This window comes from Pleurodeles waltl, chromosome 1_2 (genome assembly GCF_031143425.1).
Source record: "Pleurodeles waltl isolate 20211129_DDA chromosome 1_2, aPleWal1.hap1.20221129, whole genome shotgun sequence".
In the NCBI taxonomy this organism is placed as follows: domain Eukaryota; kingdom Metazoa; phylum Chordata; class Amphibia; order Caudata; family Salamandridae; genus Pleurodeles; species Pleurodeles waltl.
This window is the reverse complement of record NC_090437.1, coordinates 473416439-473433977: the sequence shown is the minus strand read 5'-3', so window position 1 is coordinate 473433977 and position 17539 is coordinate 473416439. Positions and strand designations below refer to the sequence as shown.

At 41.8% G+C, this 17539-nt stretch overlaps 1 protein-coding gene across 1 annotated transcript in view; it reads right to left on the bottom strand.

Annotated features, from left to right (window-relative positions):
- Positions 1-859: 859 nt before the first annotated feature.
- MGST2 (microsomal glutathione S-transferase 2) overlaps positions 860-17539 on the bottom strand; it is a 37995-nt gene continuing 21315 nt past the window's right edge. Inside the window, exons 2-5 of the mRNA XM_069240984.1 lie at positions 14868-14967; positions 11274-11344; positions 5854-5935; positions 860-1282 (exon numbers count right to left, since the gene is read on the bottom strand). Of these exons, the coding sequence (XP_069097085.1) occupies positions 1150-1282; positions 5854-5935; positions 11274-11344; positions 14868-14967 (386 nt within the window). The 3' untranslated portion in view covers positions 860-1149. The remainder of the gene's footprint in view (positions 1283-5853; positions 5936-11273; positions 11345-14867; positions 14968-17539) is intronic.

Below are 17539 nucleotides of genomic sequence, written 5' to 3'. Positions count from 1 at the left end.
ACTGTGTATTGGTTAGTATTCGGGACAGTGGGTAGTGTCAATCCTGGAGGCCATCTGAGAAATACCCAGGGCAGCGACACATTTTTACAAATTAAGCACTAGTAACAGTTGTGTGAGACTCATGCCTGCAGGATCAGAGCCTCACCCTTGTTTGAGGGAACCTGAGCGTGTATATCAGATGGAATGGTTCTTGAAGTAACTGAATCCTGTTTGGAATCCTGTTTCCACATAGGCTCAGAACATTTGTACTGCCTTGCATCCATGATCGGAATATCTAAAATTTGACAAAGCTTTATAATGTGACCTGCTGCTGAGTCTTCTTTCATAACTAAACCGTGCGGTGTATGCTACACAGCCTGAAACACAAGCCAAGCCGGCTTATCCTGGTCCTCTGGTTAAAGTAAAACTGATGACCCCTCCTTTTAATTTCAGCCCAAAGATATGTAATGGAGTCTCCACTCCTACAAGTTGAATCTTCTACTCAGGAGGAGCTGACCGAAGACAAGAAACTGGACACAAGATGGAGCAACAACCCAACAAGAATAGATCTTACAACAATCTGACCATTGAGCACACCGGGGTCCTCAGCTTCTAAATAAATTCGGTAATGCAAGAGGTAGAGGCACACTCTTGCCAGTTGTCCCATTACCTCCCACCTATAAAGCAAGTTCTTAATCTTGTAATGATTTTTCTTCAGGCTACATTACAATTTAAGACTATAAGTTGTTTTCCCTCCAACTAGATCGTTTTCTGTTTCACGTGATTGAATTGGTACATTTTGTACCCGTTTTTTTAATGTGTGTGACATCTTTATTTTTCATATAATTAAATAAAAGACCAAAAGTAAAACACTGGCAGGTGTTGTAAAAACGTTTATTTATTTTTTCCCATGAGCTTTGCAGCAACGACGCTTGTAAAACAGTCAACAAAACAACACCTCAAATGTTGGGGAGGGGACCCATGGAAGTTCATTGAAGATTCTTATGAAATACTTTTTCTACCAAAATATGCATATTTCTTTAAAAAATATAATGTTACCTTTGCATAGCGATTGAAAAGTAAACAATATCATGTTATACAGTTTTCATTCTTGTGCGAGGTCCCTTTTTCCAGAACGTGTTCCGGTTTTTAAAATCTGCACAGCAGACTTTAAAACATCCGACGTATTTTCTTCAGCATGTTGATGTCAAGGTATTTGTCAAGAACGCCATTGGTAATCCCAGCTATGGCCATGACCAGCAGACAGAACAACGCTATCAAACTCATATAGAAGCCAGGAATCCTACAAAAGCAAACGAAAGAACTGTATCAGCGGCATCTGTAATAACACATACAACAGAAACTTCACAACAACTGGCCATTGTGGCATGCTCTCCTTCTGCATTGTTACCTCAGTATCCCTCTGTCAACCATAAATCACACCTCCACTTGCATCTTACATACTTAAATGCAAAATAATGTTGAAAATCTATGGACACGGGAGCTACTCACAGCTTCTCTTCACAGCATTAACTACGCTAGATCTAGGTGAATCCTAATTTTTTAGGATTCGATCCATCCTTGCCAGCTCTCAGGACTCAGCAATGAGTTGTCTTAAAATGTGGCCCTTTCCTGATTTTATTTGAAATAACCAAATTACGGATGTGCATGCCATATAGTCTGAAATGGCAAGCCTCTCCAAAATTGCTTCATCCCAGACAAGGGCTTATTTCCTTGTTATCTAATAAGATGGAAATCATACGCATATTCCTTGCATTCCACTTCATGGTTCCTCCTCCTAAAACTTGATCATCCCTCCCCTTCTATAACCCAGAATGAGTCTATCTGCCATACCATCAACATCCTCATACCATCAATGATTGGCAGGCAATAACAACAATCCAAGACATACAACCTTGGCTTAAAGGGAACTTTTTTTAACTTAAAAGACAAATAAGTTGATTCACAAATACTTGTACATCTACACCCACATACAAATGCTTATGCACTTGTAGTTTTACAATTTTGGGGACTTCACATAATTTCCCGCTAATATGCCTGCAAAACTGCGTCAGTCACAGGTTTTCAGGCCAACTACTGGTAATGCCATGGGAAACTTTCTTTAGATTTTATTTCCCCAATGCAGAGTGATATGCACAGTAGATACTCATTTTCGCAAAAAGTAGCCCGCTGTGCAAATGCACTTTTTTTTGCTGGACAATATACTTAAACTATCCTTGGGTGGTGGCTCTGTGTGTTTCTATCTAAACACTAAAATCGAATTATGTTGTATGCAGAATTTAAATACAGCTACATTCTCCCGAGCAGGCTGCAATGCACTCCGATTTGCATTCCCAATGTATCACAAAATTGATTGGTCGTAATAAGGGAATACAGTCGGCTTAAGAAGTGCATTTTTCATAAACAAATAATTTAAATGTTGTTTTGCAACCATTAAGTGTGGAAAAGTCTATGGCTCCAATTAAAAAAAATAATTATTATATATTGAAGTTAGTGTTGTTACTGTATAACTCTCGCCTTATATGTTGAACTCTGCCTGCTTTGGTGATGGCATCCACGCCCTTATAGATGTCCTCGGTACATATGATTTGTCTATTGCACTGTATTGCGACTATATACCATGGGCACGTGCCCAGGTATCAAACGTTATTACACCACTGTGAAATCTCAACCATCTTAACCATGTATATATCTCATGCTAATGGTATATTTTAAGTCAGACACAGCACACAACACTGCATCCGCCTTGACAATGGTTAACAACATAGCTCAAGTCTGCATGTTTCAACAAACTTACATTTGCATTCAGGCGGAGTAATTTTCTCTACTATGAACTACTTTTTGAAAAAAAAAACAGCGCTCCTAAAGTGTTATTAGTACCCAATAACCAGCTTCGGGTGCTGGAATTCTAACTTGGGACCGATGCACGTGTAATGGTTGTGAGTTGAACTCACTGAACTAGTCTGTCCCCTTTATCAACAGAGCTAGATTGCCATCAATCTCATGTCAACCCATAAACATTCTGAGCACTGATATTTTTTATTGTATTGGTTCCCAAAACACATAGTCGTCGTTTTCTCATCATACCAGGAATACATTTTTGCCTCTCAGGGGCTCGTGACAGCTTACAACACCCACCATTGGTGCTCTGGCGAGGAGTCTATTGCCAATTGGAAACACTATGGTATTTCATAGTTGATGTCTATATGTATTCTTGTTCTTTAAGCTAGGTTACTGACCAAAAACCTCAATCTTGAAAGATGGATGGAAGATTACACTCGTAGACCTGACACTCAAATGTATGTACATTTCCAAATATCACAGAATTCACAAAAGATTCCAGGACACATCCCAGGAGTTTGCCACGGTTTTAAATTATTCGCAGTAGTTATAGAATTCCTTTATAAATTCCTTCTTATGGACAGGCTATTATGTACTTATGTGACATTTACACAGTGTTCATTCATACAGGCAGAATGTAATGTCAAATGGCATCTGCAATTTTTTACTTATTTTTCGATTACGAAAATATTTTTTTCTGGGAACATCCCCTTCCTCTACTCCCCTCCCTTTCTCTTCTTTCTTCTCACATTTATGCATTTGCTCTTGTCTCTGACATGAATACATTTAAGAGCTTGTTTGTAGTATGGAATTGCTGTGTGTTGCATGCCAACACATTTGTGGGTGTCCAGCTACAGAACTTTGGAACATGTCATCAGAAACATCTAATACTTCGCTTTTGTCAAAAGATTTCCTCACGTCTACTATTAGACTATACGAGTTTAATATTACCTGTGGGTAAGTCCCTTTACAAGTTTAAATGGTATGTTGTGAATACCGGAACATGACTTACCCTCATAAATCAAGTCAATTAAGTGCCTACGCTGAACCTAGGTGCGTAAATGGCTTTGTAACTTGGGGTGCATACTGTAATTTACACTGATAAAATGTAAATAAAAATAATGCTGGAGTAGAGTGCGAACCAGTCACATTATGGTTGCTGTAACTTCTCTTAAGCTGGAGCAGGTACGGGGACAGGCCCATAGAATATGCGTCCAAGGACACATGCAGTCGTGCCTGAAAACACTGTGCCCAGATTTACTAAAGGTTTGCGATTGCAAGACACAAATCATCATCAAACGGCGCAAAAAGCAGAGATGGATCAATCTTTACATGCAAAAGCTATTTTGTACTGAAAGTTGACCCTAGTGCTGCACCTAAATCCCTTTGGGCCGTCTCCCTGTTAATGTATGCCGCAGAATGCATGTCTGGGGCAGACTTGTGCAAAAACATTGAAGCTTGTCACAGAGCCAAGTCTACAAAACTGGTGTGATCTGGCTTTGCCCAAAATCCTAACGCAGAGTAAAAATTGTCACAAGTAAGGAGTCAAGCAGCATAGCGCTTGGAATTTGTCCTGGAAGATATACCGACCAAAGAAATCCTAGTCAAGACACTGTTGTCCTTAGTGCATCTTGGCGCAACAGCGAGAGGCTTAGCGCCACGAGGAGCAGCTAGACTTAGCATTAACTGCTGCTAACAATGTCATTGGCAGGAAACTCTTACTAAATCTGGTAGTACACTCTTTCCTAACCTTAACATAGTTCAGTGCTGCAATTTTTCAAGCAGCTCTGCGTTGCGCCTTACGTGAAAGAAAGTAAATCTGTGCTTCAGAAAATGCAGACCGGTTCAAAACCTGCAATTGAGGGGAAGAAGGAAAGCTATTTTCCACTGACAGCACCTACCGCCTAATGGGTCACTTAACTGACAATCAGTATGCCTTCCTGTGAGAGTTGGGAACTCGTTGGGAGCTCAGCTGGACGGTGGACACTCAAACTGCCCACCTGGGAGCAAAATAGGATATAACTCAAAGTCAGAAACCTGGAGAGTGATTTACCTCCTCAAGCTCTGTCTGTGTGTAATGTGTGTACGTCTGTGCCTCATATTACACTAGCAATGACCACCTAAAAACACACAGCAGCATTATTTTGGGAATTCCATAAGTGTTTACTTCTTTCTAAATTAATTGTATTCGTATTACCAACATTATAAGAAGGAAACATTGAATTTATTATCCAGGAATTCGACTTTCTGTCTTGCATATGCAATGCAGATGTTTACTACAGTTGGAACTTGTGACCTGCATTGTACACAAGGATCTATGGAACACACTTTAATTGACTGAGCCATTCTTCACAGTGCAAACCTGTAATCTACCATACATTCCACAGCAGGAACATTCATCCTCTAAACTAGTCTGTAGTCATTCCCACCTGTGATCAGAAATTACACATCATTCCATGTACCAAAGGCCTCCACCACCTAAGCTATCTTAATAGTATTATACTCTGAGGCTTGCAGAATACAGACAGACGTCTACAGCAGGTGTCTTACCTCCCTTTGCTAGCCTAATGATTGTTTTTGATAGCAAAGCGAACCAGAGGAGCATAACTATCTCAGGGTGCCAAGCAATCTTTAGAAAAAATAATGCTTAGCTACTCGCAATGTGCTAGCGGATTATAGAATAAGTGTCATTGACTCTGCTGCTTTTGACTCCAACCTACATACCTCTGCCCTTTTTGGCCCCACCCACTCATCTGTGGGTTCCCAAAGTAACTATTTGCCATTTCTAACACTGAATAAAAATAAATTAAATCAATACCATATGTGCAGGTCTTAATGGCCAGTCAATGCTGGTAAAAAAAAAAAAATCACCTTTTTTTCGGATACTGAATGGCCTCCAGTGACGTTGCTTCCCCGATCATACAGCTCTTTTTCTGTTTGACATTATATGACATATTTCTGACACAAGCCAATGGATTTCATAATGAAGATTTTTTTGTAAACTGAGCTTACCTGCCCTTTGCAGACTCTGCATATCCAAAGAAGTATCTGTGACGGGCGAAGATGTAGAAGAAGCCAAGAAGAGAAGCCAGCTCTGAAACACACAAACAGTATTATCTAGGGTAAATGTGTCTATAATATGTGTGAGTGAGTGAGCACACTGCACTTAAAAGATCACGTACTGCAAACATTTGCCTGGCACAATTTCACATCTTTGGTGGCAAGTTAAGGCAGTGGTTGACAGGGACGGCTCCTCCGCAGTAGCCTCAGCGTGTACAGGGAGGGGGGGGGCTGGGCCATGGGAGGAGGGAAGAGTGCACTAAGTGTTCCTGTGTGTTTGGCCATCTGTCTGAGGCCGGCCAAACCCACATGCGCACTTGGGTTTCTCCAACCCAGACCCCAGGCTTGTGTCTGAGCGGCAGTCACTGCCGCTCAGACCAATCCTGATGCTGCTTTCATGTTATGTTTAGCATGAAAGCAGAGCCAGGATTGCTGGGGAGCCTGTGCTGGTGTCCCAGTGAATTCTGGGACACCAGACGAAGAGGAGATACGAGCGAGGCAGCATGATGCAGCGGGAGGCAGGAATGAAATTGAGAACCAGTGTTTTTTTCCTGTTTCCCCCATCCCCATCCTTGCCCCAGCTCCATCCCCTTGACATATGCGACGGCCGCCACTGGTGGTTGCTCCAAACACCGTTTACCACCATATTATATATGCAGGTTTGTGGACCTGATAATGTGCGACAAGAGTGGTAATGCACGTTTGCTGTGTGGCCTTTGTTATGGTGGTGATGGGTTGTGGGTTTCTTTTTTCTACTACTGCTTTTATGTGCTGCTTTATTGCATTGTGATGGTGTTGTGTTGTGCTGTGGTTGAATTGTGTCTTCAGTTTGACTTTTCTGTGTTGCATCCTAAAAGGTTTTGCGTTATGCTGCTTTGTGTGTGTATTTTTTTATGTTCTGTTGTTAACTTTAAATAGCTCAAAGAATGCTGCTACATTTCAAGCCAAGCACAATGCTTTCCTTTAAAGTTCCTGTGACAAGCAACCTTTCATCTCTAAGGTGGTAAAATAGTGCTTCCCCAGCAGTTCAACTAATAAAGACACCAGTCATCCCAAAACTGTAGAAGAGGCTATGGCTTTACTTGGCACTTGCAGTGCTAGCTTTATGTGATAAGGCCCCAGATCTTGGCATCGTTCATGAGCGTGTAGCAGATTCTAACAGCGTCTTAAGCCGTTTTCGAAACATACTGTTATGGATGGACTTTTTCTAAGGTAAGGAGGAAGCTAATGTGGGATTGGAGCAACCTAGTCTCGTGTCTTTTACCCATAAAGGACAGTCTAAAGAGCAAAATAACAAAATCCCATTGTTTTCCTCACCTCAGAAATCTGATATTTTGTCTTACAAGTGGGCATGCATGGACTGATAGCATTACTAATATCTGATCTACTCTAGGCTAAAACCTGTTCAGGTGTTCATGGGAAAGGCTCACAAGGCCCGTTTTGCCTCGGAAACAGCATCATCTGACGTTTGACCTGTCTGATGGGTGAATGCTAGGCCACATGAACAGTTGAGAGGGATATGGGAATTTCTCACATACATAGTAACACTAGAATTTTGGAGGTCAGTCACCACAGGCCACCATTTTCCTGCGATACGTGGTGGAATAAGTTCTCCTCTTCACACACAAAGGTCCATGAACATATCAGAGTCGGTTAGCACCCATAGGGTTTTTAACTTTATGAATGTGGCAGGAATAGTACGGTTTTCCGTGAAGAATGAGTGAAGTATGCAGAGTGTGCTAGCAGCATGAGCAATGGTTTTGCAGGTCTTGGGAAACGACTGTTCGTGAGCCCAGAAGAAAGCACAATGTATTTCCTGGGAATAAAGAAGAAAAAGTGAGGTAATAGGGTGTGCGTAGGCCTAGTCTGGAGTGAAAGGTTGTTCCTGCACCAGACTATCTGGTGTGCTCCTAGAGGGGGCGTTTTGCCACAGGAGGTCAGAATGTTTTGGAATGTTCTATAAGTTCATTGGGAGTTGACCCTCTATCTGAGGCAGACCTAGGGGCTTGCAGGTGAGCTTCCCAAATGGTGGTCCTGCGGCCCTCTGAGCTGCCTTCGTGGCTTGGGAAGTGGAGGAGAATGACGATTTCACTTTGGAATGACCCTGACAAACACGGTTACCTGCAATTCAAGCTTCGCTTGCACACAGATAAAGTACAGGTACTTACGTGGAAAGTAGCAATAGAATTCTCTCTCTTCTCTCACACACACTAGAGATATAACATTGAGAAGTACAATGCACGTTTTTCACACACGAAAAAATTACAGGGTAGGCAGCAAAAAGCGCAAGATGCATACACACCGAACGGGCAGAGCACTCCAAAGACCAATCAAAATTTTCTTTGGATAGAAAAGGCATCTTGTGAAGGCTGGAGCTGTAAAACTTCCCTCATTAGCACACATACGAGGCAGAGTACCTAGAGCATCAGTGCAGGCTTCCCTTACACATACTAGGATGCATCCCAGGCCGCAGCACTGCATGCTTCTTTCACAAACGCACATACAACAATGCAAGCTGTTTGCTGTTCTCACAGCTCCTTCCCATACTACGCTGGGACATCAGCAGCTTGTACCCAACTTTGCCATCTCTGTTGTTGCCTCAATCAGATTAATCCATACATTCACTTTCAGACTAAAACTGAACCTGTTAATTTAGGAAGTTTTCCCCATACCAATTGTTTTAGGAAAGAGGAACCCTCTGGAACATTAAAAAACAATGTACTTCCGACCTTCATTTTGAAGAAGCATGCAAGGTAGGCTGGCACACTGCTGATCTCGAAAGCTAGATTAAAAAGCTTAAAGATATGCCATGCAGCTGCTTATAAGATGCTAACATTCAGAATTCGAGTGTAATGCTCTCTTGGGCTTGACCAGGTTGATGCCAATCCTTAGACTAATATGTTTGACATAATTGCATCTATGTACATCCACAGGTGGTTACGACCAGCTCTTGATTGGGCATGCAGCTTGCATCACTGATTGATTTGTAAGAAAGAAGTATAATGCAAGGGCCCAATGTTTTCTTACTATCCCGCCAATAGTGCTGCTGAATGCCATGGTTGCAAAACACCAAGCCTGCCTAATATTGATTCCACCACACGCCTTTTTTTTCCACCTGTGCAACATGTCTAAAAATACATTGACAAAACCATTAGATTTATCGGAGGCTTGGTTTTGTCTGGTAGGCACGGGGACATTAAGTGATTTGCACAGAATCACAGAATGTTGAGCTGAAGCCAAGACTTAAATCTGGATCCTCAGTTCCAAAATCAGCAAGCTCTGGCCTTTACGCCACATTGTCTCCCCAATGTAATTCAATACTGCAGGAGTGCCATCTCCAATATAGATTATGTTTGGGTGATTTTTTTCCAATCATATTACGCCGTGTCTTGCAGGTTAAATGCTTTATTGCGAAGGGTAAACTAAACAAATGTATTTCCCATTTCCCCATATGAGATACTAGCCAATAGGTTTGCAGGCACAGAAAAGCAGCACCATGGACAGCGATGGGAGAAGTTGAGCATCAACTGGGGTGGGGTATGAGAGGGGCAGAACGAACCAAGCAAAATATATGGGGGACGAGGTTGGGCCAAGGGGAGGCACAAGCAAGGACTTGGAGCATGAGAGACATACTGTGAACAAATGCACTCTTATGGAGTGTGACAAATAAGATAAAAAAAAAAAAAAAAGTACCCCAGAAAGTGCTGCGCCCAGTGGAAGACAGGAGCGTAAGCAGTATTGCTCCATGCTCCATGGATCGGCCTAAAAACAAGAAGACAGTGGGAACCTGTGCCACTGCCCAATAGAAAGCAAGGCAATCAGAGTGAATCGGAAGCCAACCAATTGTAAGTGATGGGTGGGATCTAAGCCCTTTTTACGTTTTTTGTTTACAAGAGATTTCACATGCAGAGTGCAAGTGCTGTGCAGGCGAAACCTATATATTAGTTTGTGCGAAACCTTTCTCAGGCCAAGAGGTCAGCCAATTCCTCTCAACTTCCACCGATCCCTATCACTGTTCAAATATATATTGACATGATTGCACATTTTTATTTACATTTGATTGACTTGCAAAAAAATATTCTCTCACTAGCTGTGTCTTTCTGTAGAGTACTATCCGGGCATGCAGTCTTATTTATATAGAAAGAGCACCCTCTTCACGGTCACCCACATTTTCAGTGAACGTCTTGTTATTGATTTGAGTGTGTGAAAGGAAGCGTCACGAGCTTTGGACTGCCTAACCCAAAGATAAAGTTAAAGTGATGCTGCCATTTGCACTGTGTCACTAACATGATCGATGGTGTTTTTACGATCTGGCACTACTTTTATCAAAAGGAGTCCCCTTTGCTTCCTCACTGTAATAATAGCGTGCTCATATAGCTGCGTTCTCTTAAAGTTGACCTTAAAAAGAGCTGTAGGCAGAAGTCAAATTTGGCGGGGAATACCGAGGTCAGCGCTGCCATGCTTTTTTTCTTTAATGTGAATCTGTTCCTAAACTTTGCAAAAAAAGAAAGATGGTCCCAAAAGGCAGCAGAGTCCTGCATATGAAGCATGTGAGCTTGATGCAAAGCTAGTTCACAGCTGGGAAATGGGGCCCCAGCACAGTTCATAAAGCATTTTCAGAGACGTTTGGGCTTTCACTGTAGACATTGTTAAAGCAAGGATGGGGCGGGTGGGAGTTCTTCTCCTGGGGCCGAAGCCCAGGGGGGCTCTCATTGTGCTGAGCAATACTGCTTGTTTGCAAACCCCTTCGTTCCAGGTGATTGTAAAAGTTTGACTTTTAGTATTTCTTCAGTGCTTTCGATGGAAATATAGAAGTGCAGGTACTCACTCTTCCTTGTTCGCCCCTAAGAAATGTCAGCACTCTCCCATTAAATGTACGGGTGCGGTGTTGAGAAGTGCAGGCCCTCCCCCTTTCACATTAAAAGTGCAGGTAGGGGGAAATCGACAATACTTGGCCATTTAAAGCACTGGTAGCTTTTCATGTGTACAGATGCACTTCACACGCCATCTCCCCCACTGCTCTGAATCACCTCATATTCCTTCAAGAATGGGGTCTCACCTTTTTTAAAAATGTGCCTTCTTCACATGCAAAATTAACTTAAACTGCCAGGAGGACACATCTTTGGTGTGACTCTTCAACCCTGGTATGGTTTGGTATGGGTGTTTTGCTAGAAGCATTTTGCATTCTAGATATTATCGTTCTTGTTTCGTACATTATAACAATCTTTAGGCAAATACCTGTGCTCAAGGCTCACATTACCCGCCTTAACACTCCAAAGCTTTGCGTCAACATCAATATTCACATGTTGTTTGCACTCACACCACAGGTTTTAAGAACTTTTATTAGTTGTTCAGAATGAAACGTTCTTTACCTTGACTTAAGAACAATCCAGCAGTCCAAAGAGCAACAAGGAACACTGGGTAAAATTCAACACAGTTTTGTCTGTGGATAAGCACAGTTGGTAATTTAAAATTTAAAGCAGTTCACATATTATACAGATATCCATACAACAGGTCGAATATAATTAATTAAAATACAAAACCCATTTCCACCAATTCATTTTCAAACTTTAAAAGAGATTAAATAAAAAAGGGCAACTGTAATAATACTTTTTGCAGAAAGCAGCACAGATCTGATTGACTTGCATCACTGGAGTAGCAGGAGGTACATCATATGACCTTTGGCAAGGATGATATCATAGAAGTTGACATCTTATAATCGTTGATCACTACTACAATTTATGAAGGAAATACAACCCATGATCCCAACTTTATTCTGGACTGGAGTGCTGTTTTACTGTTCTGGCGGTAAAGTTGGACACTACGTGCAGCTCATGAGGCTGGAACAGGCATTGGTATTGATAGACAAGAAGACCATGCGGTCCCAATCTATCATTACTTTGCATCTAACAACATGTAACTACAGTAAATCATAATAATCTCCAAGCAAAGGCAGAACTGGAGAGAGTTTTGGAACATGGTGTTACAGCATGTAGGGTAAACTCAGGCGTGTTGACCTGGTGTCCCCTATCTGCTATTAGTATGTACTTAGATGTATATGGATATACTGAATCATAAATTAGAAGCCAACTCAAATCTGGAGGTTATATGAGCTCCAGCAAGCAGGGAAATGGGCTGACTCCATTGGCCTGTTGTGCTGGTATACAACTGTTGAGGTTGCAAATTTCACTCTACATACGGGGAATATTTTAGCACATTCCTTTAACACTCAGAAGCAAAATTATCCGCAAGTGTCCTGTAACAGAGGTGGCATAAAGTTCCTTAAAGGCAAACAGCAGATATGGGACACCGGTAAGATACTGGAGTTACTCTCAACGACATGAGGATTGGCAAAGGGCAGAGGGATGTCAAGAGTCCCCCAGCCAATATTCTAAACCAAGAGTCTCAAACCTTTCTTCTACTGAAATCTACTTGTGATCAATGTAAACCATCCTGAACTAATGCTGACGATGTACATACACTGCAAAGGGTATATTCAGGTCAAATAATGCACACACCACCCTAGAGTACCCTTGTACTGCTGAAATGAGCAAGCAGCATTATGGGCACCGGAGGTATGGCGGGAAGGTTTACCTGTGGGGTCCCAAAGGCCAGTTTTGTCCCTTTGTTCTTGTTTATGAACCACATTGAGAGGCGAGTGTTTCAGCGGGGCTTGCGTTCTCTATGTCATGCAATACAAGGGATGACTGCTTTCATTCTTAGAGCTAGAACCAGAAAGACTTCAACTATCTAGCTAATTGCCCTGGTTGATGTCCACAAAGAAGCTAACCATCAAGGTATTTATTTAACAAATGCAATGCCCTCTTGGCTGGGTCTATTAGCAGTAAAACATTTTGCAACATACAAGCAGGTGTCATAGGTCTCTGTTTATCTCAGCAGCCATCCCCATGTCCAAGGGTATACTGCTGGGCAATCATAAAACACAAATTAGTGCAATAAGAGATTGCTTTAGGAAGCTAGGCACTCATAAATGAAAAAAAAAAAGGAAAGAGAAAGAATGAAGCAAAAATATAATCGGAGGGGGGAGAAAAGGTAGAGAAAGAAAAGAGGCGATAAGAGTAAGAGAATGGGATGAATTGAGAAAAAGGGAGAATGAGAAGGAGTGAAAGAAAGGAGAGAATAGAGAAGGAATCAAAAAAGGCAGAAGGGAAAGGAGGCAAATGATGAAAAGGGAGAGGAGAAAAAGAGAAGGAAAGGAAAAAATGGTTGAAAGGAAAGAATTAAAGGTGACAAAGGAGAGGAGAGAATGAAAGAAGAAAAGGGACAGAAATAAATAGAGACAGAATTTAGAGGAACAGAAAAGAGGAAATGAGAAAAGGATGAAAGGGGAACAAGAAGGAGAGAAGAAAAATAGAGATGGAAAGGAGAAAGGGGATGGAGTAAAGGGAGACAAAACGTATAGCAGAGTAAGAGACTAAGAGGGAAAATACAAGAACATTTATTGAAGGAATGAGAAAAGAGAGACAAGTGGTGCCGTACAAGAAAAATGTGGGACGGAGAGAAGAGGAAACAAGGAAATTAGAGAAAGAAAAGATGAGAAGGAAATAAGGAAAGGAAAAAATAGAAAGAGAAAAAAGAAAAAGGGATAGGAGCAGAGAGAATAAAAATGGAGATAAGGGAAAGAGGACGAAAGGAGAAAATAAAATGTGAAAGAGTAGGAAAGGAGAAAATGTGAGAAGTAAAGTAAAAAGAAGGTAAAAAGGAAAGAAGGGTGAAAATAAGTTAAGAGAGGGAAATTAACATAAGGAGAGGCAAGGATAAAAGTAGAAACATGAACAGGAGAAAAGGAAAAGAAAAAAAGCAATGGAAAGGAGACAAATAAGAGGAGAAGAGAATGAAAAAAAAGAAAAACAAGAGAAGGGTAAGGAAAGAAGTAAAGGAAGAAAAGCGGAGAGGCCAAAAAAAGCAGAAAATGAGGAGAGATTTAAAAGAGAAAATGATGAAAAGGAAAGGAGAGAAGATGACAACAAAAGTACAAAAATGAGAAGCAACCGTTTGAAGGTATGAGAAAAAGGAGGGAATGAGAGAAAGAAATGAAAAGAAAGGAGAGAATGGCCAGAGCCAACGGAGAAGAAGAGCATGAGAGAAGTAAAGCAGAAAAAGACGCACACGTCCCCAAAGCTGCTATCAATGCTACTACGGGACCGCAGCAGCTTGGAGGGAGTGAAGAAGCTCATTTATATTTATCCAACAGACTTGTGCCTTGAAAGCCAGTAGGCACTTCCCTAGGTGTGCAGATGAAAAGGAATACACCTCCAAGTATAAATCATTACTGCAAGCAAGGGGCAATCTTCCCAAAGCCTGGTGAGGAGGCTGTATCCTTCTCACGTCTGGGTTATGATTACACAGCGTGGGTGAACCTTAACTAAAAGTCTCATAACCTGTTGAGAAGTAACATGCACAAAGATGGCTGGACAGTAGTCTCCAGAATATAAGAAAATTGTGAAACACCTCAGTTTGGCTCAGAAGCATTCAAAAGGAGGCAGGATGCCACTGTTGACTATATTGTGTGCACACACTCATCCTTACAGCAGACAAATGATGACCTCTCTGTGCCTAACCTCTGCCTTTTCTGCACATTTTTTTTTTATAATTTCACACCTCTTCTGATTCATGTACTTTATGAAGGAGATTAGAACCTTCCATCCATTGAGGGTAGAATGTTCTAAATTAAAAAGAAAGAGAAATACATAGATGGGAATGTTGAAGCACAAGGCTTGCACAAGTCATTACTGGACATGAGCCACTGCACTGTCTTCAAAAGAGCTCCCAACATTCCAATGTTCTAATGAAAAGAAATCTTTGGTGTGCTGCGGTATTGTTTTTGGCTTGTACCTGCTGATGCATTTTGAGCTATACCTTTCAGAGTACACAGAACAAATGCAACACTTCTTAAATAATTATGGAAATAGACAAAGGCTTCTCGTCCAACCATAAAAACTTACTGTGCGCGGAACGTTCGCTCAAATTCGGGTGGCCCATTGACTGCGGGTGGCATTATCTTATGCTTCATTCTGGAGCTACCCACCATCTTGGCAAAGAACCCTGCAATGTGAAGAAGATGCATGCACTCATTAAGTTAGCTTTCTCATCTTGATGCTTGTAATGTAGCATTAAAGCCCGAAGCTCGGTGTTATATCGGTTGTTAAAGGTCCTGAACCCGAGTTATAGGTCCTAGCGGCAGATGAGAGGAGTACCTCATACTAACTTTCTCGTGTATTATGCTCCAAAGACACTGACGTCAGCAGTTAGAGCTAGAGCCTGCAGTCTCACGCCAATGTAGAAGGAAAGTCATTGTGCATCGGTGTTGTCATGCAACCACTACAAAAAATTACTTTGATGACCCCCTGCTAGTGTTACTGCTACCAGTACTTATGGTACGTTTAGTATATTATTACTATACAGAAGCAGGAGTGGTAGAATGTTTGCTAAGTAGGGCATAGAAGCCCTACTAGTATTACTTGTAGCAGTACTTGTAGTAACAAGCAAATGTTAGAAGAATTACTAAGAATTGTCACACTGTCCTATTACCAGCCAATGTTATAGGAGTATCACCATTAACAGTTGGTGCCCTAACACCCGTGGGATTAACATCACCAGTACTAAAAAATAGCAGTTCTAGTATAGTAGTACAAATATTACTAGCAATAAAACAAGTACTGATAAAATTAGCATTAGTAGCGCTAGAGTGTTTTGTACCATTTTGTTTCTAGTAGTACTGTCAATGGTAGTAGTACTTGTGTGAGTATTTGGGAGAGTAGGCTTCAGTCACGCACTTAGCTGGGAGCGAGTGCCCCGCTCAGTCAGCACTGACTGACAGCCCTTACCTTCTTGTCAGCTTCCCTCACATCAGCGGGGGAAAGGCACGGGCAGACGGAAACCACACATCATAAAACTTGCACTGTGTTTGGCTTTCTGATACCAGAGTCGAAAGTTTAAGAATACGTCCCTGCTGATATTTATGAAAGGGAAACATCTATTGCAGTGTCAGAATAGAAGGGGCTCTTGGGTGAAAATGGTGCACTGGCTTATAGCATGCCGGGAGCCTGGCGAAAATTATAGGCAATTTCCATGTTTGCAGCAATACTCTGCCTAAGGTAGTCAAACATCCTTACTGTGTTTTCAGCGCATCTGCCTGATTTGCTGTAGACATCTTGGGGAGTTTCATAAAGTTGAGCTAGGAATGCATTTTGCTGGTTAATTACTATTGGCTTCGCGTTTTGTAACCCCCACTTTCTGGCTTTCCGCTTGCTGGCGTTATTTGCTTTATGCTTTTGCATAAAACGTGTTGTCTGTATCCTTCCACAACCTCACTTTCTGTTAGCAGGCCTGTAAATCTTGTTCTTATCTCATCACATTCGCTGTGGCCAATGCACTCTACATCAGTTGACTCTACTCTATGCCACTTCAGTGTATGATACTCTACACGACTCCACACTATGCCACTACCATACACAACAATCTGCCACTCCACTGTACAACATGCCACTCCACAACACTCCATTCCACTCTACAACACTCCATGCCACTCTCCTCTATGCCACTAACTTTTAGCCATGCGGAACAGCAATACCGCTGGTGAACAACATGGCTAAAACACAATGGCAAATCCAATAGCTCTTGCATAGGCAAGACCTACTGGCTTTGCCAATGCTTGTTTACTATGCATATAACACGTGCAACAAACTCAGTCGTCCAATAGCGCCAACCTTAGGAGCTTTAGTTCCAAAACTAATGCTACTCTTTATATTGTTCTTTGAAGAAGGCTGGGCTAAATTTGAGTCAAAACTCCCTGTATTGGACCTCCTGGTCACAAACAGTTAATGGAGACATGTTTCACAAAAGTGTTGGTGGGCCCCTAAATTTGAATGGAAATGTGAACGTTTCTGGTGGTACTGGACTACGAAGGGCATAGCTACTTGTGATGATATGCAATTGGATGCATTGTAAGATTGGGCAATGCGGTATATTTAACTCTAAAATGACGTTACATATTTCAATTAACGCTCACGCATGGCCCCATCTGCACATCCATAGCTTTGTGCTCCTGTCTCCTATGCCTGCACACTGCCTGGACTTCTACCTGACCCCTGTACTCACTCACTGCTCTCTCTGCTCCTGGCGCTTGTCCTAATACACGACTCCCTCTGCACCAAGCTGTCTCCCCTCAAACACTGCCTTCTTTGATCCCTGCTTCTGTCAGTACAATACTCTCTCTGCTCCCTGCCCCCTGCCCCTGTGCAGGGGTGCAACTAGACCATAACTTCAGAGGGACTAACACTTCCAGCAATGGGAAAGGATAAACATTTCCAGATGCGGGGTCGGAATACTCTGTATAGCCAATAAGAGAAATTGAAGCCACATACTGTGCAGTTTAAACTTATTGGACAAACTTGATGTTATAGCTAACATGTATTTGTAGATTTGACTGTTCACTGATTCCTTCTGTGGCAGGACAATTAGCTTGTGAAATATTTATCATTACAAGCTCAGAAAAAGCCTCCTGTCCCATTAATGACTGCAGGCACCATTTAGTTTACCCAGTTGGATGTTGCAAAATATTCAAGGACAGCATCGCCCATATGTACAGATCTAAAAATATTAGGCGTAGTGGCAG